General features: G+C 51.9%; 1 protein-coding gene and 1 pseudogene across 1 annotated transcript; one reads left to right on the top strand and one right to left on the bottom strand.

Annotated features, from left to right (window-relative positions):
- The first annotated feature begins 157 nt into the window (after positions 1-157).
- On the top strand, positions 158-19,448 carry P3H1 (prolyl 3-hydroxylase 1). Its single transcript, XM_060020607.1, has 15 exons — positions 158-661; positions 5,584-5,736; positions 7,077-7,266; positions 7,480-7,611; positions 8,457-8,596; positions 13,125-13,214; positions 13,520-13,572; positions 13,746-13,867; positions 15,485-15,612; positions 15,779-15,874; positions 16,305-16,455; positions 17,586-17,703; positions 18,086-18,161; positions 18,410-18,550; positions 18,965-19,448. Exons 1-15 carry the CDS (start codon positions 197-199, stop codon positions 19,118-19,120), a joined length of 2,211 nt encoding a protein of 736 aa, XP_059876590.1. The 5' UTR covers positions 158-196; the 3' UTR covers positions 19,121-19,448.
- On the bottom strand, positions 4,284-4,892 carry LOC132425285 (mitochondrial intermembrane space import and assembly protein 40 pseudogene; annotated as a pseudogene).
- Positions 19,449-21,196: the final 1,748 nt, after the last annotated feature.

Genomic DNA, 21,196 nt, shown 5'->3' with positions numbered 1-21,196 from the left:
CGCTGGGGGGCGGGGTCCAGTCTGGGGGAAGGCCAAAGAGGCGGTGCAGCCTCGTGGGCGTGCGCTGCCGGGTTTGGGAGGCGGGGCTTCACTCGGGGCGGGGCTTCACTCTGGGGCGGGGATTCCCGGGGGTGGGACTCGGGCGTCCCTGGCCTCCCTGGCCGGTGACCAGCGGTCCCGTTAGGTCTGAGCGGCCATGGCGGCGCGCTCGTTGAGGCTGCTGACCACATTGCTGGCGGTCGCCACCTCTGCCTGCCGGGCCGAGGCGGAGTCCGAGGTGGAATGGGACATGACGGCGCCTGATCTGCTCTTCGCGGAGGGGACCGCGGCCTATGCTCGCGGTGACTGGGCCGGGGTGGTTCTGAGCATGGAGCGGGCGTTGCGTTCGCGGGCCGCCCTGCGCGCCCTTCGCCTGCGCTGCCGCACCCGGTGTGCCGCCGACCTCCCGTGGGAGCTGGACCCGGACTCGCCCCCCAGCCTGGCGCAGGCCTCGGGCGCCGCCGCCCTGCACGACCTACGCTTCTTCGGGGGCTTGCTGCGCCGCGCCGCTTGCCTGCGCCGCTGCCTCGGGCCGTCGGCCGCCCACTCGCTCAGCGAGGAGCTGGAATTGGAGTTCAGCAAGCGGAGCCCATACAACTACCTACAGGTCGCCTACTTCAAGGTGCAGATCTGCCTGGGCCCCGGGGCGGCCGGGGTCCTTCTGGGTGTGGTTGCCCCGGGGGAACTTGGGGGGCCAGGGAAGTGCTCGCGGAGAGGGAAAGTGGCGTCTTGGCCAGGGAGCTCTTCCCGGATCCAGGGAGAGCAGAGACCCTGCCGGGAGACCAGGCTCTCCGGTTCGCATAGGCAGATGGTGACCCCAAAGATCCAGCCGGGGTTAAGGCACAGACCAAGCAAAACTTGGTCTTGTGTTCCCCGAGAGGCCTCTTAGAGGGATCTACAGCGACAGCTTGGGTCTCTGATCCTAATTTTGTTGTAAGTTACCGAGTGAGAAGCTAAGACCTTTCTACAGTATCTTCCTTCCGGTTCGCTCTTCAATGATGCTTTTCCTGCTGCCCGAGTGCAACAGCTTTCTTTCAGGACATGAGGTTGCCACGTCGCCAGTAGAGGCTGTCTGGCCCCTCCCTGTAAGGGACCCTCTGGCTGGTCGTCAGGTTTCCAAAGAAAATGAGTACTTGTAGGAATTCCAGAGTGCCTTAAGTCCAAGTGTATACATAGATTTGGAGTGCTTCTGATTTATGATGATAATGAGAGCCAACACATACTTTCAGGCACTATTAAGTACTTTACGTTTATTAATTCATTTGCCCAGATTCTGGCAATATCCTGTAAAGTAAGTGCTGTTATTAGCCCATTTTGTTGGGGAAAAAAGGAAGAAGGAGGGACTTCCCTGGTGGTGCAGTGGTTAAGAATCTGCCTGCCAATGCAGGGGACATGGGTTCGTTCCCTGGTCCGGGAAGATCCCACATACCGCGGAGCAACTAAGCCCGTGCACCACAACTACTGAGCCTGCATGCCACAACTACTGAAGACCGCGTGCCTAGAGCCCGTGCTCCGCAACAAGAGAAGCCACCACAATGAGAAGCCTGCACACTGCAACGAACAGTAGCCCCCGCTAGCTGCAACTAGAGAAAGCCCGTGCGCAGCAATGAAGACCCAACGCAGCCAAAAATTAATTAGTTAATTAATTTAAAAAAAAAGGAAGAAGGAGCTGTGCCGGGTATCTATTATATCTATAGTTTAACAGACCTTCAATTCAACCTAAAGAGAGACTTAGAAAATCTTGGGGACCTCAAATTTCCACCTTTCCACAAGCATTATGCTTACACAGTTCTGGTCCATTCCTCCTAGTTTCCCAGAAGAGTGCTGGACTTGAAACCAAAATAATTGGGCTATGTCTTTGGTCATGTCACTTAACAGCACTTTTTAAAATTCTTTGACATTTACTGAATACTTACTACATCCCAGTTCTTGTACAGGTAATTAAAATGCTTCACTTTATATTTTTTTTGTGTTACCTTGCTTTGCTGTTAAGAGTCACTTTAGTAGTAAGGGCTACTGAAAGGGTATGTACATCCAACTGTGGGAACACAAAGGAGGAGGAATCTAGCTTTGTGTCAGAGAAGTTAGACTTGAAAGAAGAGGTGACATTTGAAGCTGATCTCAAATATTGTTAGAGGAGAGGAAGGATGGCCATTCACGATAGAGTGGGGCCAGACTGGGAAGAGAATTCTGCAGGCTTCAAGGAGCCATCGTCAGAACTGGGCTGTAGAATGCTACTTCTGGAAGCCATGTGACGTAGGCCTTGGGAGAAGGAGAAAGTGGTGGCAGGGTGAACCATTAGGAGATGACTTCAGTTGTCCACATAAGAGAAAGAAATGAGGTGCTTCGTGCTTAGAGGGTAAAGAAGGGCTGGGGGGTGGGGTGAGGGGTGTGGAGATGGAGAACAGAGAAAGGCAAGAGCAGTCCTGAAAGATATGGGAGAGAGAATCAATCCATAAAAGGGACAGACTTGAGAGAATTTCTAATTTTATAATTAAGGCAACTGAGGTACAGAGATGGCAACTGTTGACGTGGGTCACCTAGCTATTTGGGGGTCACAGCCAGGGCTGACTTCTTGTTTAGTGTGCATTTACTAGTACTGATGATCAGAAAAGAAAAAATATTTTTCTTAGCATATTACTAATGTGCTAGGATTTACATTTATTGAGCTAACATTTATTTTATTTTATTTTTGTAAAGGGAACGCTATTTATTTATTTATTTATTTGGCTGTGTTGGGTCTTTGTTTCTGTGCGAGGGCTTTCTCTAGTTGCGGCGAGCGGGGGCCACTCTTCATCGCGGTGCGCGGGCCTCTCACTATCGCGGCCTCTCTTGTTGCAGAGCACAGGCTCCAGACGCGCAGGCTCAGTAGTTGTGGCTCAAGGGCCTAGTTGCTCCACGGCATGTGGGATCTTCCCAGACCAGGGCTCGAACCTGTGTCCCCTGCATTGGCAGGCAGATTCTCAACCACTGCGCCACCAGGGAAGCCCGAGCTAACATTTATTAAGCACTTAATATGTGCCCAGAACCATGCGTTAGAAGCTGGATATATATCCTCTCATTTAACTTCCCCAGCAATCCTGTGAGGTAGTGAGTGCTATCTTCAGATAACCGATTAGAGAACTGAGTTTAGAGAGTAAACTTTAACTTGCCTAAAGCCCCAACAAGTGAATAATTAAACCTACCTTTGTCACCAGTCTGACACCACAACCCATGTAATTAATCATTAGATCATCAGTGATTTTTTTTTTCAGGTAAAAATCATGTTTTCCTTTTAATTGATACCGTTTCCTCTCTCGGGTGCTACTTTGGTAATGATTAGGTCCCCACCTCTCAAGAACATTGCATCTGAACAGGCTGAGACAGAGCCAGTGTGAACACAGACCCCAAACCAGGGCTTTTGGAATAACAAGAACAGAAAAAAACAGCCTTTCTCTTCACTTACAAAGGGAGTCACTCAGAGGGTCCAAAGCTCTGTTTTCCAAACGTAGAAAACCTGGAGCTCAATGCAAACTGGAAACCAAAATATATCAGAAATGGAGCATAGCGCTTCGTCAGATACTCAAGGGCTGATCATCCTGCCTCTTCTACAAGGAATGGACCTGCTCCAGCATTTTTTTTTTTTTTTTTTTTTTTTTGCGGTACGCAGGCCTCTCACTGTTGTGGCCTCTCCTGTTGCAGAGCACAGGCTCCAGATGCGCAGGCTCAGCGGCCATGGCTCACGGGCCCAGCCGCTCCGCGGCATGTGGGATCTTCCCAGACCGGGGCACGAACCCGTGTCCCCTGCATCGGCAGGCAGGCTCTCAACCACTGCGCCACCAGGGAAGCCCCGCTCCAGCATTTTTAAAGGAAGATGTTTTGTTTCTATTTCACTTTCCAACTGGGTATAAAATCTACTAAAAGGGATACAATGAATCAGAATAAATCAGCTCGCTCACAAGAGACACTCTCAGATAATGATTTTTGGTTGCTGAGATTATTCAGCACGTTATTTCAAAGTGGCAACATTCAGGACAATCTGAGAAGAGAATTCAGAAGTGGCAGCTACATTCGCTGTTAGGTTCATGTGAGATACACATACACACAACCCATTTTTCAGTGTATATGTCAAGGGGCCAAGACCCCTGATCAGCACAATACGTTATTTTGTACATTACACGCACAGAACAACAGAGGGAGAGACACTTCCTTGGAGAGGTTCATACACTCTGAAGGAGGCTGGAGCCCAGCGCCCCAGGCCTTCATTAGCTGGACCCCTTCTGTTCTTTGGTCGCGGCGACCTCAGAAGCAGCCGATTCCTCTAATGGATCTGCTGGCTTCTCCTCCTCGTCCTCCTCCTGGGGATAGAGGTCCGGGTACTTCTGCATGCACTCCTGCATGGCCTGGAACTGGTCTACACAGTCCGACCCCTTGACATCCTCTGTGCTGCAGTGGAAGCAGGAAAAGGCCGCCTTGAACTGTTGCCCACACGGGCCGCTGGCCATGCCCCCAAGGCACGGGCAGTTCCAGCTGAGGTCTCCATTGGGCAGGATCCGTCAGTGCTCCTCTTACAGATCATTGGGGTCGTCGGCCACCAGCCCCGCGTTGCTTGGAGTTTCATGGTCTTCTTTGGTCACAAATATGATTCGATCCTTCCCTTCCTGCCGGCAGTAGGCCACAGTGCAGCCCAGCACTCCGACCTCGCGGCGACTGTGGCGGCGGCCTCACGCCGTGACCTCTCCGCTGCCAGGCAGGCGGCTTGGAGACCCGCGCAGACCCACCTAGTGATTTATTTTGGATTCTACATATGAAGCTGTATAATTTTGATATGCTGGCGTCCATTGCTATGGGCATGATTGTGACCTGTAGCGCATTTTCCCCCCTCAGATTTCTGTATAGCCACTTATTTTAACCTCATGAGCCCTGGGCTTTGAAAAGTCAGAAGATGCCATGTCTGGATTTTGTATAGGATCTTAAGACTTTTCAGCCACCCACCTTTTCCCTGAATGTGTCAAAAACACGTACGCAGAGGAAAAAAAAAATATATATATATACATTATATATACATTTTATATATATATATATACATACATTATATATATTCCCCCCACCCCAGGCAGCTTCTTTGGCATGGTCTAATTGTTAACTGCTGTTTCTCCCCTACCCCTTAATCCTTGACTCCTTAGACTTTCTTCAGCTTAGTCGCCTCATCCAAAGCTCAAGAGTGTATTATTTAGGCAGTCAGTCTTCCATAGCATTCCCCCTACAATACCACCTTTGTTTTAGAATAGAATGTTTACACTTCTGAAGCATTGCCTCCTGTAATTTGAGGAATCTCTAATGCTGATTTGGGAAATAGCTGAAAACCTGCCCAGGGCCCCGTGCTTCTAATCTCTGGTATGTAGTTCCTGCAATAGGTGTGTTTTCTGGGCTTGGCAGGGGCTGAGGCACACTGAGTGGAAGGCTCGGGGAGGCGGGGATTTCCTGTTTACTGTGAACTGCACATTTGGACGCAAACCATCAAGGTTTGGATGTGGCAACCATGTACTTGTTCTTCACCCTTAGATAAACAAGTTGGAGAAAGCCGTAGCAGCAGCTCACACCTTCTTCGTGGGCAATCCTGAGCACATGGAGATGCGTCAGAACCTGGACTATTACCAAACCATGTCTGGGGTGAAGGAAGCCGACTTCAAGGATCTTGAGGCCAAACCCCACATGGTGAAAACAAAAAACAAACAAGACACGCTATCCCTTTCTCTCGCTCTTTCTGTTTATAGTGACATTCACTAGGGTTGCTTTCTGATTACAGAAATAATGTATGTTCATTGTACAACATTAGAAAAATGCAAATACGCAAAAAACAGAAAGTAATCATCTATAATAGTGCCACCTTCAGAAAACCAGTAGTTGATATTTTGGCCTATTTTTTAAGTCTTCAGTATTTCTAATTTTTAAACCTAATTTGGCGTCATATTGTGTATGTATTTTTCATCATCCCTTTTGAACTGACATATGATGCTGATGCGTCTTTTCTCATGTCTTCAAATTTTCTTTGAAAACACAATTTTTAGTGGCTGCATGACAATCCTTCTTATGCACACATCGTATTCATTTACTTGTCAAATTTTTTTGGTCATGTAGGTTTTTTCTTTTCACTACAGTGAGTGGTACAGTATTCCTCAATGTTCTTATTCTATTTATTTAGCAGGAAAAGTCTGTGTCCCATAAGAGGTATTGTCTATGATGACATAGCATTTTTTAAAAATATTTATTTATTTGGCTGCGCCGGGTCTTAGTTGTGGCCTGCGGGGAATCTTCGTTGCAGCACACGGGATCTTTAGTTGCCACAGGTGGGATCTAGTTCCCTGACCAGGGATTGAACCTGGGCCCCCTGCATTGGGAGCACAGAGCCTTAGCCACTGGACCACCAGGGAAATCCCGATATAGCATTTTCATAAAGGGCATATGTTGTAGTTTAGAAATAGGCATATTAGAAACAACATCAAAATGACTTTTAAAAGTAAACTGTGTACATCTAGTACATTATACAACTCTACACAGTTTGGATTTTTTTTTCTTTTTTAGTGATTCTGTGACAAATGAAAATGGTTATTGTCCGCAAGAAGGGAGCCATGTCCCACAGAGAGCAGAAGCAAAGTCTGTAATCAGCTGCAGCAGCCCAAATCCGTCCTTACTGCTAGAAAGATTGCTTTCATCACCTCAAACCACATTCTGATAGCTCAGAGTTAAAATTTCTTTTATTAAATTTTTATTTTGAAACCTTGCAGCCCCACAAAAAAAAAGTGCAAGAAAATGACAGTGAATTCCCATATATCTTTCAAGTAGATTGAGTTAAATGTTTTCAAATTTCAAAAGAAAGTCAGATGTAAAGACTGACTAAGTAAAGACCATTTCCAGCAGGCTTTCTTTGTGTAGCAGCCACCCTTTCCATCCGTAACCTGAGAGGGCTACGGGGATGCCCGTGGAGGTGGCCGTGGGCAAGGAGGGAGGGCTGTCTGCAGTCTGCCCTGCATCTGAGTACCCCTTCCTCCCAGTAGCATGAGTTTCGGCTGGGAGTGCGCCTCTACTCCGAGGAGCAGCTGCAGGAAGCCGTGCCCCACCTGGAGACGGCGCTGCGGGAGTACTTCGCGGCAGACGAGGAGTGCCGTGCCCTCTGTGAAGGGCCCTACGACTACGACGGATACAACTACCTGGAATACAACGCCGACCTCTTCCAGGCCATCACAGGTGCGGGCCCCAAACCCAGCCCTCGGCCAGGCCTCTGGGTTCTGAGGGCAGCAACGTGATTCTGCAGACACAGCATCTTCAGCCTCATTCCTGAATCTCTTAAATCCGGGAATCTGACTGAAAATTGCTTCCACTTGAATTTGTTCATCTTAAGCAGCATTTGAATCCTGGAAATTGACCTTATGGTTCTTCCCTCTCCTCGATTCCTTTCAGACCATTACATCCAGGTCCTCAGCTGTAAGCAGAACTGTGTCACCGAGCTTGCTTCCCACCCAAGTCGAGAGAAGCCCTTTGAAGACTTCCTCCCATCGCATTATAATTATCTGCAGTTTGCCTACTACAACAGTAAGGCCTCCCTTCTCTTTCTCAGCTGCTTTTCACTAAGCCAAAAGCAAGGAAGGCAGGGATTATGGCCACTGTGCTTCTTCAGGCTGTTTGGTTTCTCTCTTGGGCTCTGGCAGGCACCATGCCAGGCGATCCCTGAATACCCTGTTACAAGCCACCTTCCAAGAAGCAGTACCAGCAGCCTGAGAAGCTGGGGGAGGGAGACTCTAGGGCCTCACCCTCTGGTCCCCTCTATAACATTTATAATCTCATTTTGCACCTGAGTTAAGTTATAGTAAAGGCAAGGGTGTGCTTCCATTTAAACCAGCTCACAGGGCATTTCCCCGCCCTTCTCCCTCATGTAGCACTGATGCTCTGGGGTGGGGTGAGGGGGCTGTCAGTATCCAGAAAAGCAACAAGTCGGCCGGTCTTTACTGAGTCCCCACTGTGTGCTAAGCACCACAGCATATTCAAGAATATACACTTTTATGGTTGAGGAGACCAACACATATCAGCAAGAACTCTGCGAAAGAGACAATCTGCTATTGGAATCTTCCCTTCTCTTCTGAAAATCCGTAGGGAAGAAAAGGTAGGAAGACAGGGGAATAGTCCTGAAATTGGTCTACTGATTGGGAATATTAGGGCCAATGTTTGAATTACTTGCAGGCACTGAGCACCTTAAAAATCAGTCGTATATTCTGTCATTTATTCTGCAACTTCTCCCGCAAATCAGGCAGTCGTGTTATGTAGCTGGTGCCACCTTGCCGTGTCATTATTTCCTCGAGCTGTGCTGAGACTGAACACTGGGCGGTTCACGGTACCCAGGATTCGATGCTTTCTTCTCAGCCATTTTTTCCCCTTTGCAGTTGGGAATTACACACAGGCCATTGAATGTGCCAAGACCTATCTCCTCTTCTTCCCCAATGATGAGGTGATGAGCCAGAATCTGGCCTACTACACAGCCATGCTTGGAGAAGAGCAAGCCAGATCCATCGGCCCCCGTGAGGTGAGAGACTTGCATTACTTTGGGTGGCTGCCAGCTGAACCCAGACCAGAAAGCAGAGAGTGGGGTAGAGGAGGAGGAGCCGGGGCTGCTCGGGCAGTGAGGGGTGGGGGCAGGTTGCCTGGGTGGGTGTGAGTACACAGAAAGCGGGGAATAAGCCAGTACCTTAATTAGCACAATCTGGGCCCCAAAGTCTGTGCTCCGAGTCGGCAGGGAAAAGCAGAACTGCAAAGCAGCCATGTTCTTTCCCTTTCTCAGCACCTCCACTTTGAGACTTGACTTGGCCAAGATATATCATTTTCTACTTCATGCTAAATTTTTTTTTCACTCACCTCTTTTCTGCCTCGGTTTTCTTCCCCGCCCCCGCTTCTTTCTGCCATTGTTCTGTCTCTCCCTGTTTCAGCATTATACCCATCTCACTCCCAAACAAGGAGAAAAATCTATGTAATAGAAAGACTAAAACGAAAGGCACTGAAGTGGAAGCAGACCCACGCCTGCACTGCCGGGGGGACTGCACTTTGTGCTGTTCACTTCACAATGGCTATTTCTGGAATTACGGGTGATTTTTGTGTTTTGCTCCTTTATATTTTCTAAATTCCCTGCAGTGAATGGGTATCATTTTTGTATTAAAAACAGGAAAAGTTCTCTGTTTTTAACTTAATGAAGTTCAATACTGCGAACCTCGATATTTGTACATATGCCTTGCACAGGCCCTAGATCCTCTCCTTCTTGAGCCCAGAACAATGAGGTGGATTTGAAGTCACTAATCTGGACTCAAGTCCTGGCTCCTCTACTTACTAGCCATGTGATTTTTGACACATCATGTGGGATCTTAGTCGTGCTGCACTGCCCTTCTGAGTCTCATTTTCTCCTTCTGTAAAATAGGATTATGGTTCTTCTCTGTCTTCAACACGGCAAGTGTGAGGGTCAAATGAGATAGTGAGCCGACAGGTGCTGTACAAAGTGTTGTGTGGACAGGTAGCATCACAGGGGTCTTGCTGATGGTACATAAGTAGCAGGTGGTGGGTTTTCTTACCTCTAACTTCAGCCACCTCCTGAGATGGGGTGGCTTGTCACTGTGGCCCTCAATCACTTGTGTCCTGCTGGCCTCTCCAAAACCCAATCTTACAGTCTGTAAAAATAGCTGTAACTTTGGATCAGTTTTTCCTTTTGTCAAAGAAAAAAAAAAGTTAGATAGCTACAGTTACTCTAGAGGCCCCTCAGTTGTGTATGCAACAAGTCTATTGGACACATGTAGGGGGTGAGAAAGCAGGCACACCCCTGGGCTGTTGGTAGGGCTGCAAACTGTACTGTTCTTGTACCCAGAGATCTGACTGCCAGGGATTCACCCTTGGCTGTACTACACAAGCGTGCAAAGGTAAACGTGCACAGATGTGCATCAGAAGTCCGCCGCTAAAAGCAAAAAACTGGAAACAAGCTCAATGCTATCAATTTGGGGAACTGGTTAAATAAAATTGGCACGTTCATTCAATGACGTACAAGATAAGCATTATGTTGCTTGAGTGGATTCCTACGTACCAATATGAAATTGTCTCCATGATGTAATTTTAGGTAAAGAAAAAGAAGACATAGAACTGTAGTGGTATCCTATTTACATTTTTTGGTAGTACATATATATTTTGAAGTTTTTTAACTTTCTGCACAGATTGGTAAGAAACTGTTCATCAGGATTAACCCCCCCACCCCCAGGCATGGGCCTGTGGGTCAGGGGCTAGGTGGGGGAGGACTGAACATTTCTATGTATGTCTATCGATACTCCGGGGGTTTCTTTTAGCTACATTTGTACTACTTTCATGTCTTTTTGAATGCCATCTAAAACCGCCCTGGAAAGGTGTACAATCCGAGATTTGTAAAATGCTGTGGTGAATATCATAGTAGAGGGGTCCGCGAGCTAGAGTGGGAGCACGGAGGAAAAGTAAGCAACTGGCGGGTCCGGGAAGGCTTCACCAGAGGCAGTGGTGTTGACAATTGGTTTTAAAAGCCTTCAGTAGGTGAATGAGTCAGAGAAGGGCCTTTTAGATGGAGAGCAGCATGTGCAAACCACCTGGACAACAGTCCCATGTGAACGGAAGATGGTGCTGGGGAGTTGCAGGCAATGAGGCCCGGGAGGGTCAGATTTTTGAGGAGTCTTGAGTGCCTCTCCAGGACCTTGGACCCTACTGTGTGAGGCAGGCAATGGTGAGCCGTCAGAGGGTTTTAAGCAGCCTGATGTGATGTGATGGGGCAGGGCTCAGAATAGGAGGTGCCGGAGGCCGTCACGGTGCAGAGAGAGCCACCGAGGCCTGAGTGAGGTGGGGGGCGGGAGGAGGGGAGAGGTGGGACTGGCGGTGGCCCAGGGGGTTCCTGCCTGCCTCCTCTCAGTGTCTAATTAGGCACCACATTCCCAGCCTGGGAGACACGTGCACGGCGCTGGCCGCGGGGCACGCAGGTGGCAGGATTCCGCCCTCACAGCCTCCTGCCCTGCCCGCACTCCAGCCCAGGGTGGCTCATTTTTCCTCTGTTCACTGGGAGAAGCAGGTGGATGATGCGGCAGTAACAGACCTCCCCTTCTGGTTGTGTGGCGCTTACTGTGGAAAATAAGCACCCTTCAAATGTGCGTGGCATTTTATAGTTTACAAAAATTTTTCATAGCTTTTCTTTCGTTTGATTCTCATAACAACCCAGTGAGGTGGGGTCATCAACCTACCCTGAAGTTAAAAACCAAGGCTCGGGCTTCCCTGGTGGCACCGTGGTTGAGAGTCCGCCTGCCGATGCAGGGGACACGGGTTCGTGCCCCGGTCCGGGAAGATCCCACATGCCGCGGAGCGGCTGGGCCCGTGAGCCGTGGCCGCTGAGCCTGCGCGTCCGGAGCCTGTGCTCCGCAACGGGAGAGGACACAACAGTGAGAGGCCCACGTACCGCAAAAAAAAAAAAGAAAACCAAGGCTCTTCCTTCTTGGATCCGCAATCCTGAGAGTCTCTAATAACCCTCCTCTTGCCACCCCCTCCCATATGGAGACTGGTTACCTTGTCGTTGTCCTCTTGGGCCGCTAGATGGTGACCGTCTGGATTTGAGATGGCGCGTCTCCTAGTCTCTTTGCTTGGTTAAGATCCCTCCCCCTGACCCTTTATAGTCATATTAGTGAGTCTGGGGCAGAAAGGGAAAATAAGTGGTCAGTCTACCATTTCTAACTAGAACTGCCCTTCTGGAAAGAAGGTAACTAACATCTGTTGAGCGCTGTCCCAGGCCAAGCACTGAGCTAGGTGGTTTATACCCATCATCGCGTTTAATCATCACAGGCACCCCGTGAGGTGGGCGCTATTCTTGCCATTTTCGAGATGAGGACATTTAGGCTCCAGGAAATGAGTTAACTTGCGTAGCAGCCTGTGGCTGCCCATGGTGACCGGAATCTCTGTTTCCCTGATTTATTCCAGTGCCGGCACAGTTCTGACACATAGCTGATACTCAGCACATCAGTGTTGAATGAGTAGATGGTAGAAGTGGGACTTGCTCCCTGGCAGGTTCCTAGAGCAGCTGGAGAGGGTTAAAGGAGATGACACATGCCTAGCTTGGTGTCCAGTACTAGGTGAGGGAGGCCAGTTGTTTAAACTCCTTAGGAGAAAATTTCCATCTTCCTCTTGGGTAAATACAAGAGGTGATATAGGCCTCATTGACGCCTTCAAAGTTTTCCTTATTGCCCTCATCTTTTATTTCAACTGATGATGTCTTCTTTTTCTTTTCCTTCCTTCTTCTGCTGCTGGGAGACTAGCAGGGCACCTAGGGAAAGATGTGACCCCAGAAGGTACTTAGTTTCCCTGCCCTGGGTAAGCCCTACCACTGAGCACGTGTGGGAATGGCCGGATGCTGGACCCAGCTGCTCCTGCACTGGCCCAACTCCCGGGAGGGATACCGTCCACTCCAAGTCTGAGGGGAGGCAGATGGCATAGGAAAAAGCACGTGGGCTTTAGGATTGGAGAGACCCAGGCTTGGATGTAGGTCCCTGCTCTATCATCTCCTATAGTGTCACCTCAAACAAGTCGCATATCCCCTCTGTACCTCAGTGTCTTTGTCTGTAAAATGAGGATAATCTCATCAACCTCCAAGGTGGCTGTAAAGATTAAATGAATAACGCAGGAGTCACCTAACACCTAGGTTTTTCTTCCCCTGTGTGTTGAACTCCTGCGGAAGTCAAGAAGGAGTAATTTTCCTTCCTTAAAGAGTATTTCCTGAGAATCCTCAGGTTTTCTGCCTCAGAGATTAACAGCAGGGGAAGGAAAGGGGGCTGTTTCCCTATAAGGGAAGCCTGGCTATGCCACCCTCAGAGGGGCTGCTTGTGTCAGGCAAGAGGAACCCTTGAGCACAGACGTGAGAGTTTTGTCCCAAACGGGGGGACGGACACACTAGTGATAGTGGGAGAGGAAGCCTTGGGTCGCACGGGGGGCAACAGTGTGGCACGTAGGGGTGGGGAGTGCGGACTAGAGTCAGCGGCAGGGCTACGTACCAGGGCGTCCCTCCCACTGCGTTTCCTCAGAGTGCCCAGGAGTACCACCAGCGAAGCCTGCTGGAGAAAGAACTGCTCTTCTTCGCTTATGACGTTTTTGGAATTCCCTTTGTTGACCCGGTGAGCCAGGGTGCAGGGAGCCGGAGTGGGGCGGGGATGCAAGGGATGGGCTGAGCTGTACACCGTGTGCCTCTGGGGAGAGGGCCGTTGCGGGGTTGAGCCAAAGAGGAGATCTGCGTGGACGAGAGACGGGGAATTCTGGGCAGCCAGGTACAGGTGACTCAGTTCCAGAGACCTCTCACTTTATCTCCTGAAAGGAGGCCGGTGAGAAGGTGGATTCCCTGTAGGCCCTAGTATGTGCATCAAGACCTGGAAGATTCAGCAGGTCACCCGACACTGTTCATTTTTTCCTACTCTGCTTTTAGGATTCATGGACTCCAGAAGAGGTGATTCCCAAGAGACTGCAAGAGAAACAGAAGTGAGGGCCTTGAAGAAACTGCATGATTGGATCAGTGTGATGAAGCACTTGAGGCTTCCTGAGCCCAGGCAGAGGCAGATGTGAACTCCTGGCAAGGGGTGGGCAGGTCCAGTATGGGAAGCTGGGGTGGGAGCCTGGCTGGAATACAGCCCTCAGACTGGCTGTGCTCACAGGTCAGAACGGGAAACAGCCGCCCGCATCTCCCAGGAGATCGGAAACCTTATGAAGGAGATTGAGACCCTCGTGGAAGAGAAGACCAAGGAGTCGCTGGACGTGAACAGGCTGACCCAGGAAGGTGAGAGGACGAGCGTGGGGCCACCTCGGCTGTCGTGGAGGCAGCAAGGCTGGGGGTCCCCATGTTAGCTGGGCAGCTCCCCTTAGAGAGCAGCCTCAGGATGCGAGCTGGCACGGGTCAGGGCTCACCCCCGCCGTGGCCCTTCTTCCCTCACCCACGGGACTTCCACCTGCAAAGAGCACTGAGAATTGGCCTTTGGTTAAGAAGTAAGACTCCTGAGTCACAGTGACACTAGTTTAGTTTGCTTCAGTAAGTATTTATAGGAGACAACTTGTCCTCTCTCCTTACCCCCAAACTGTTTTCTCCCAGCTGCCATCATTTGTCCTGTTACCAAGCCTCAAAATCTTCAGGTCTCCTCTGGTGCCCCCTTGCCCATCCCCTCCAATCCTCTGCCAGTTAGGACTCTGCTCTCTTTCTCTCTCCCCAACCCTTTTCTTGTCCCATGGCCTCAGGCGTGCATCAGGCCCCCAGCCCCTCCTCTCTGCACTCATCTTTCCTCCTCCAATCTGTCCTTGCCCCTTCCCACCTGGGGGCTAGACCAGTCTTCCAAACACAGGGACTCTGATGCCGTCCTCCCTGCCTGCCCCTGTAACCGTATGTTCTACCATTCCCCATTTATACCTTCTCTTTGTCCTTGGGCCGCTCTCTGCTCACAAGTCTTTGTTCAGGCCTATGCCTCCTCCTAGACACTTCCCATCATCTCTCCCCGTGAGGCGTCTTGGATCCACCCTACAGAGCCTTTCTTAAACTCCAGGCCAGTTGGGATCCCCATCCCCGTTTCTGTTGAACTTCCAAGGCACTTTGTACTTTCACAAGGTCTGCCTTGTGTTGGTCGTTTGTGTAACTGTTGGAACAGGTGCTGTCTTCAGGTGTTAATCCCTTGCCTTTTCTAGCACAGTGCTTGGCACACGCTGAGGCCTCAGTAAATAACAGATGGAGTGGAATTGGGTCTGTGGTATGTCCCCAGCACAGGGAGACACCAGGAGAAATAGAAGAGAGAAAGGCTGGCCTGTACTCTACAGTTGCTTCAATTAACAAGTGCTTAATTTAATGAGATTAGCATGTTAAAGAATTTGTCCAGCATTCCTTTGTTTTCAGAGAGCTTTCACCCTGTTATTTCTCTTGGTTCTCATAATCGCCTGGGAAGTGGGTTGGGCAGATTGTAAGATCCTCATTTTAAATAGATGATGATATGATGGTAGCTAAACTTTTAAGTTACATCAAACTTACGAGGTAGATGCTGTTTTACAGATGAGACAAGGCTCAGGGAAGTTAAGTAACTTGCCAAGGTCACACAGCTAGTAAGTGGAGGATCCAGGAGTCAAACCCAGTTCTTTCTGGTTCTGAACTCATGTTTTAGGAATGTCTTTATGATGTTTCCTCAACAATGCGTGAAAGCCCAGGAGTCAACAGCTGTGGACCAGGACTTGGATCTCCTGCCCGTCAGCTCTAAGTTCCATCCTCTGGACCACCCTACCTTTGGAAGCGACCCAACGGGAGGTTTCTCTGGTGAACGGGAAACAACTGGAATTTCTCTTCCTTACAGCAAGGCAATATCTGATGGAGAGTGTCTGGACAGAGCTGCTGCTGGATTTAGCCGGTGTTATTGCTTTGCAGGTGGCCCCCTGCTTTATGACGGTATCAGACTCACCATGACCTCCAAAGTCTTGAACGGTTCCCAGCGGGTGGTGATGGATGGTGTAATCTCTGAGGATGAGTGCCGGGAGCTGCAGAGACTGACCAATGTGAGGGAACCCGGTGACCATGCCATCTCCCTAAGGGCCCAGCCTCCCCCGACTAGGTGCCTCTTAGGTGCTGAACGATTGCCTGCCCCTTGCTGCGGGCAGTCGACCACCTCTTCTTGAGCCCTCAGCTGCCTGGCTAACTCCACCTGTTTTTGGGGCCTCGTAGGCAGCAGCAACTTTAGGAGATGGCTACCGGGGTCAGACGTCCCCGCACACTCCCAGCGAAAAGTTCTATGGCGTCACTGTCTTCAAGGCCCTCAAGGTAGGGTCAGTACTCTGTTCTAGAGTGTGGAGAAGGGGGAGGGGGACGCGCAGGCTCTGGGGAGGAGTTGGAGATGGTGGTAGGAAAGGTAAAGTGTCCGCCTGTCAGCGTTCCAGCTGCCACGGAGGCAGGATGAACCATGCTGGGTGAGCTTGACTTCTGAACCGTGGCTGTTAGTGTAATAATGAGGCAAGCAAGCAAGACTGATACCCAAGCTTGAGAGCGCTTTCTGAAGAACCGCTCTACTTCTGAGCAGGTTACTCAAAGAGAAATGTGAAGGCGAGGGGAGGGGGCGGTGGCAGAGAGTCGTGGATGGGAAGCAGAGGGACTGGTCCTTGGTGGGCACGAGGAGCGGGGCCTGGCGCCCCTATGGTCTCTGTTGGCCCGCAGAGGAGCGTGCAGCGTAGCTGACCACTGGTCTCCTCGGCAGCTGGGACAGGAAGGGAAGGTTCCTCTGCAGAGCGCTCACCTGTACTACAACGTGACGGAGAAGGTGCGGCGTGTCATGGCGTCCTACTTCCACCTGGACAGCCCCCTCTACTTCTCCTACTCCCACCTGGTGTGCCGCACCGCGATCGAAGGTGGGCCTCCCTCAACCTGCAGCCCCCGTGCAGCACACACTGCCCACCCCGGCACCAGCTGGATGCGGAGGACGCGGAGAAGAGCAGGATATGGTCCCTTTCATCCTGCTGGGGAACCAACGTAAACCACTGCGATGAGTGCAGCAGAGGAAGTTCGAGTCAGTCTCCCCGGGGAGTCGGGAGGGCTTCCCAGAGGAGGTGATGAGAGCTGCGCAGGATGAATAGGAGTTGTGGAGTAGACGGGGCAGCGGGAGGACGTTGGAGCCGGAGGCAGCAGCATGAGCAGAGGAGTGGAGGCATCGAGCAGCCGGCAGCTGGGGGACTAAGAAAGTGGCCACTTCTGGAGCGTAAGGTCAAGGGGGGACGGGGGGCAGCCACGTAAGACTGGTGAGGCCCTCAGAAGCCAAATTACGGAGCGCTGCATTCAAGAGTATTTTGCATCCTGTAAGTCAGTGGTTCTCAACGCTGTTACTGGGCATACGGGTGTCCTTAGGTGAATCATGATCTGCGTTGCAAGTTCTCTGTCAACTAATTGTTAAATACCAAATTTCTGAGAGAACTACTTATTTTACAAGTTAGGGCAGGCTGGAGGTTGTTCATCGTTCACTCTCCCTCTGTCACGTTCCCTTTTGCATTCCCTAGGAGGGGTGAGGCACGGCCAGTGTCCAGGAACCACACGTGACCCACAGCCGGGTCTGTCATGCCAGAGCCTTCAGCGGCCCCTGGTGCCGATATGACCCTGATGGGCAGCAGAGATTAGAGGGCTTTACTCTCCCTCAGAAAGTTTGGAATTCTATCAAAATCTGGGCACACCCAAGGAATGTGCCAGACTCGCAACTGTGTGTGTCCCGGCCTCCAGGTGGGGGCCCAGGGGCCTGGGCAGCGGGAAGCCAGGAAGCAAGGAAGAGTCGGCAGGCGGTGAAGGGCTGGGTGAGGCCTTGTTTTTAGTCACCGAGGTTAAGGGTTTAAGGTTAGGCCTGCTGCTCTGTGTCTAAAGACTTGGAGAGCGTGGATCCAACCAGAGGAAGGGAAGCTGGTCAGCAGTGACCCCCCTGCCCTCGCATGCCAGCAGGAGAGCTGCAGTGTCCCCTGAGGTGCCCCAGTACTAACGTGTGTCTCCGTGGCCGCAGAGGCACAGGCCGAGAGGAAGGACGGTAGCCACCCCGTCCACGTGGACAACTGCATCCTGAACGCAGAGGCCCTCGTGTGCATCAAGGAGCCCCCCGCCTACACCTTCCGGGACTACAGGTGCCAGCTCTGCTCTGAGGCCCCCAGGGCCCTGTGCCCTGCCCCCTCCCCCAGCACATGCGTGTTTGGGACCAGCTCCTCCCAGCGTCCAGGATCCTCTGGATTGGGAGTCAGATAACACGGGAATCATTACAGAGCAGTGTGAGAGTAGGACAGGGAAAGGTAGACTTGGTACAGAAGCACCCCAGAGAAGGGCATGGTGGATTCTCAGGGGCGAGGGTAGGGAGGCGGGAAGGTCAGGAGTCGTGTCCGTGAGGCTTCAGAGAAGGCCCCCCCCTCCTGCTGCTGGTTGGGAGCACTTGGAGATAAAGGCACTGGAGCCGTGGGTGTCTGAGGGGCGGGAAGAGGAAGTCGGTGTCGAGGTGCTCTCTGCCTTTCCCAGTGCCATTCTTTACCTGAACGCAGACTTCGACGGAGGAAACTTTTTTTTCACTGAACTAGACGCCAAGACCGTGACGGTGAGTGCGCCCTCGTCCGCATCCCTGGGAGGGGAGACACAACCTCAAGGTGCAGGGGGCCCTCCTGGTGGCCAGCACTCCCCTCCCCAAACCAGGGGGCCTCTGCCTAGTCGCCTGTTCTCTTTAGCCCTGGTCTTTGGGAAGCCAGGCAGAGGAGCCATCCCCTCCTGGACCTGAATGACCCCATGTCCCTTCTGAAGGCAGGTTATGGTCTCTGTCCTGTGTACCCCCCTCTTCGTCCCCTTTAGGCAGAGGTGCAGCCCCAGTGCGGAAGGGCCGTGGGATTCTCTTCGGGCACAGAAAACCCACATGGAGTGAAGGCTGTCACCAGAGGGCAGCGCTGTGCCATCGCCCTGTGGTTCACTTTGGACGCTCGACACAGCGAGCGGGTGAGAGCAGTTGGCGCTGCTGTGACCTGTTCCTGGCAGGGCCCTTGTTCTGCTTCCACCTTCCCCAGTCCCATTGCCGATGCTTAGACGTGAGAGAAGCACTGGGCTTGGGAGTCCAGAGAGACTCCTCGCTTCGGCACTGTGTCACCGTGGTCCCCGGCCCTTCTTCCTGCCTTGGGAATGGGGCTCCAGGTGGGGGGCAGTGGGGACAATATGGGGAGTGATCCTGGTTCTTGGTCCCTCGCTGGGTACCACCTCTGCTGCCTCTGCCCAAGGAGTAGGACCTGCTGGGATTAGGATGAGCTCGGAGGCCACTGGAGAAGAGCCTTCTTGTTCTCCAGGAAGTAGCACCTGAGAGATGGTGAGTGCCTGGTCCAGAGGCCTCTCTGAACAGCCAGGGGTTTGTCCTTGCAGGACAGGGTGCAGGCGGATGACCTGGTGAAGATGCTCTTTAGCCCAGAAGAGACGGACCTCCCCCATGAACAGCCCCAAGAAGCCCAGGAGGGGCCCCCCAAGCCCGTACAGGGGTCTGTCTCCAGCAGTGAGTCAGGGCACAAGGATGAGCTCTGACAGCTCACATGTGGACGGTGATCAGACCCACGTGAGGAACTCTGTCCTGCACCCTGGACTGGCCAGCCTCGGGTGAGGAGCGGTGGGGAACTTAGGTCTGCCCCCCAGTTGAGGGGACTCTGCTCATAGCCGTCCACATGGTGCTACCGCTTTTGGAGTGGACATAGCAGGACGGCCCTCTCCCCCTGGGCCTGACCAAGGGCTCAGGACGCAGGCCCAGAGCCACTCCGGGGGCCTGCACAGGCAGCCACGTGACAGCAATACAGTATTTAAGTGCCTGTGTAGACCACCAAAGAATAAATGATTCGTGGTTTTTTACTCGGTGGTTTGTTCAGAGTGGAAATATGCCCGTTGGCCCTAGAGGCCTCACTTGATAAACATTGCTCTGGAGGGGCTTCCCTGGTGGCGCAGTGGTTGAGAGTCTGCCTGCCGATGCAGGGGACGCGGGTTCATGCCCCGGTCCGGGAAGATCCCACATGCCACAGAGCGGCTGGGCCCGTGAGCCATGGCTGCTGAGCCTGTGCGTCCGGAGCCTGTGCGTCCGGAGCCTGTGCTCCGCAATGGGAGAGGCCACAACAGTGAGAGGCCCCGCGGACCGCAAAAAAAAAAAAAAAAAAAAAAAATTGCTCTGGGCAGGATGCAGCGGCAGGCATGGTGTGAAGAGGCTTAGCTCTGTACCCGGCTTGGCCACTTTCTGTGCAGTCTCAGGCCAGACCCTTAACCTCAGGGACCTCAGGGTTGTCATATGTATAACGGGGACCATAATCGCTGCTCTGCCCACCTCTGGGCAGTCGTGGGGCCCACATGCGACGCCGACGTGACAGCATTTTGTAAACTGGAACGCTCTGGGTGGATGGCAGGGATTATTACTAATCCTTCTCTGGCAGCTAGCAGCGGTCAGCAGTGCTCTGGCATGTTGCCCCCGTGTCGGCCACATGCATCCTGCTCTGATGTCTGGCCTCAGGGTCCTCATACCTCAGGGCTTCCATGTGCAGGACAACACACACCTCTAGGAGACGGAGTAAGACCAGACCTGGAGATTCAGCTCCTCGGGCCACAAGCCCATCTCCCTCCTGGGCTTGAGATGCAGTGGGGTCGTGAGTTGGGAACCTGCACCCTGAGAGCCCATTTATTCAACCAACCAGTGTTTATTTATTGAGCACCAGCTAAGTGCTGGTGCTGGGAATATGGTGTCAAACCAAACAAGTCCCAGCCGTCATAGAGCTTCTATTTTAGTAAGGGAGACAGGTAACAAACACATAAATGTGTGTGTGTAATCCTTTGAGGTAGAAAAGAAGGCAGGTCAGGCCCTGAGGAGAAGGCAACAGCAAGGAGGCCGACGTGCTAACACAGAGCAGCCAGTGAGGTCAGGGTCCCTGGGGCCTGGTCGGCCACTGAGAGCACCTGGGCTTTGACCCAGTGAGACAGGAGCCCTTGGAGGGTTTTGAGCAGGGCGGTGAGAGCATCTGACTTACATTTGAAAGGCCTCAGTGAAGAATGTATGTGGAGAATGGGCTACGAGGGCAAGAACTGAGACAAGGAGAGCAGAACGGAGGCTGCTGCAAAGACCCCGGGGCAGATAGAGGTGTTGTGGATCAGGTGTTGCCAGCGAAGGCAGCGAAAAGGTCAGGTTCTGGATCTCATTAAAGTAGAGCTGACAGGAGTTGCTGATCAGTTGGATGGTATGGGGAGGAGCAACAAGAAGGATTAGGCCGGGCTTCCCTGGTGGCGCAGTGGTTGAGAGTCCGCCTGCTGATTCAGGGGACGTGGGTTCGTGCCCCAGTCCGGGAGGATCCCACATGCCGCGGAGCGGCTGGGCCCGTGAGCCGTGGCCACTGGGCCTGCGCGTCCAGAGCCTGTGCTCTGCAATGGGAGAGGCCATGGCAGTGAGAGGCCCGCGTACCGCAAAAAAAAAAAAAAAAAAAAAAAAAAGAAGGATTCGGCCTAGGAAATTCCCCGGCGGTCCAGTGGTTGGGACTCCATGCTTCCACTGCAGGGGGCACAGGTTTGATCCCTTCTTGGGGAACTAAGATCCTGCATGCCAAGGGGCATGGCCAAAAATAAAAATAAAATTAA

The sequence above is a fragment of the Delphinus delphis genome, chromosome 1 (assembly GCF_949987515.2).
Source record: "Delphinus delphis chromosome 1, mDelDel1.2, whole genome shotgun sequence".
Lineage (NCBI taxonomy): Eukaryota > Metazoa > Chordata > Mammalia > Artiodactyla > Delphinidae > Delphinus > Delphinus delphis.
The sequence above is the reverse complement of the archived record's forward strand: the minus strand, read 5'-3'. Positions and strand labels throughout refer to the sequence as shown.

Excerpts from the sequence above, each read along its gene's own strand:
- P3H1 (XM_060020607.1), top strand. The coding sequence starts at position 197 with ATGGCGGCGCGCTCGTTGAGGCTGCTGACCACATTGCTGGCGGTCGCC. Across the intron at positions 7,267-7,479 it reads CCTCTTCCAGGCCATCACAG|ACCATTACATCCAGGTCCTC; the intron begins GTGCGGGCCCCA and ends GATTCCTTTCAG. Across the intron at positions 13,868-15,484 it reads GAACAGGCTGACCCAGGAAG|GTGGCCCCCTGCTTTATGAC; the intron begins GTGAGAGGACGA and ends ATTGCTTTGCAG.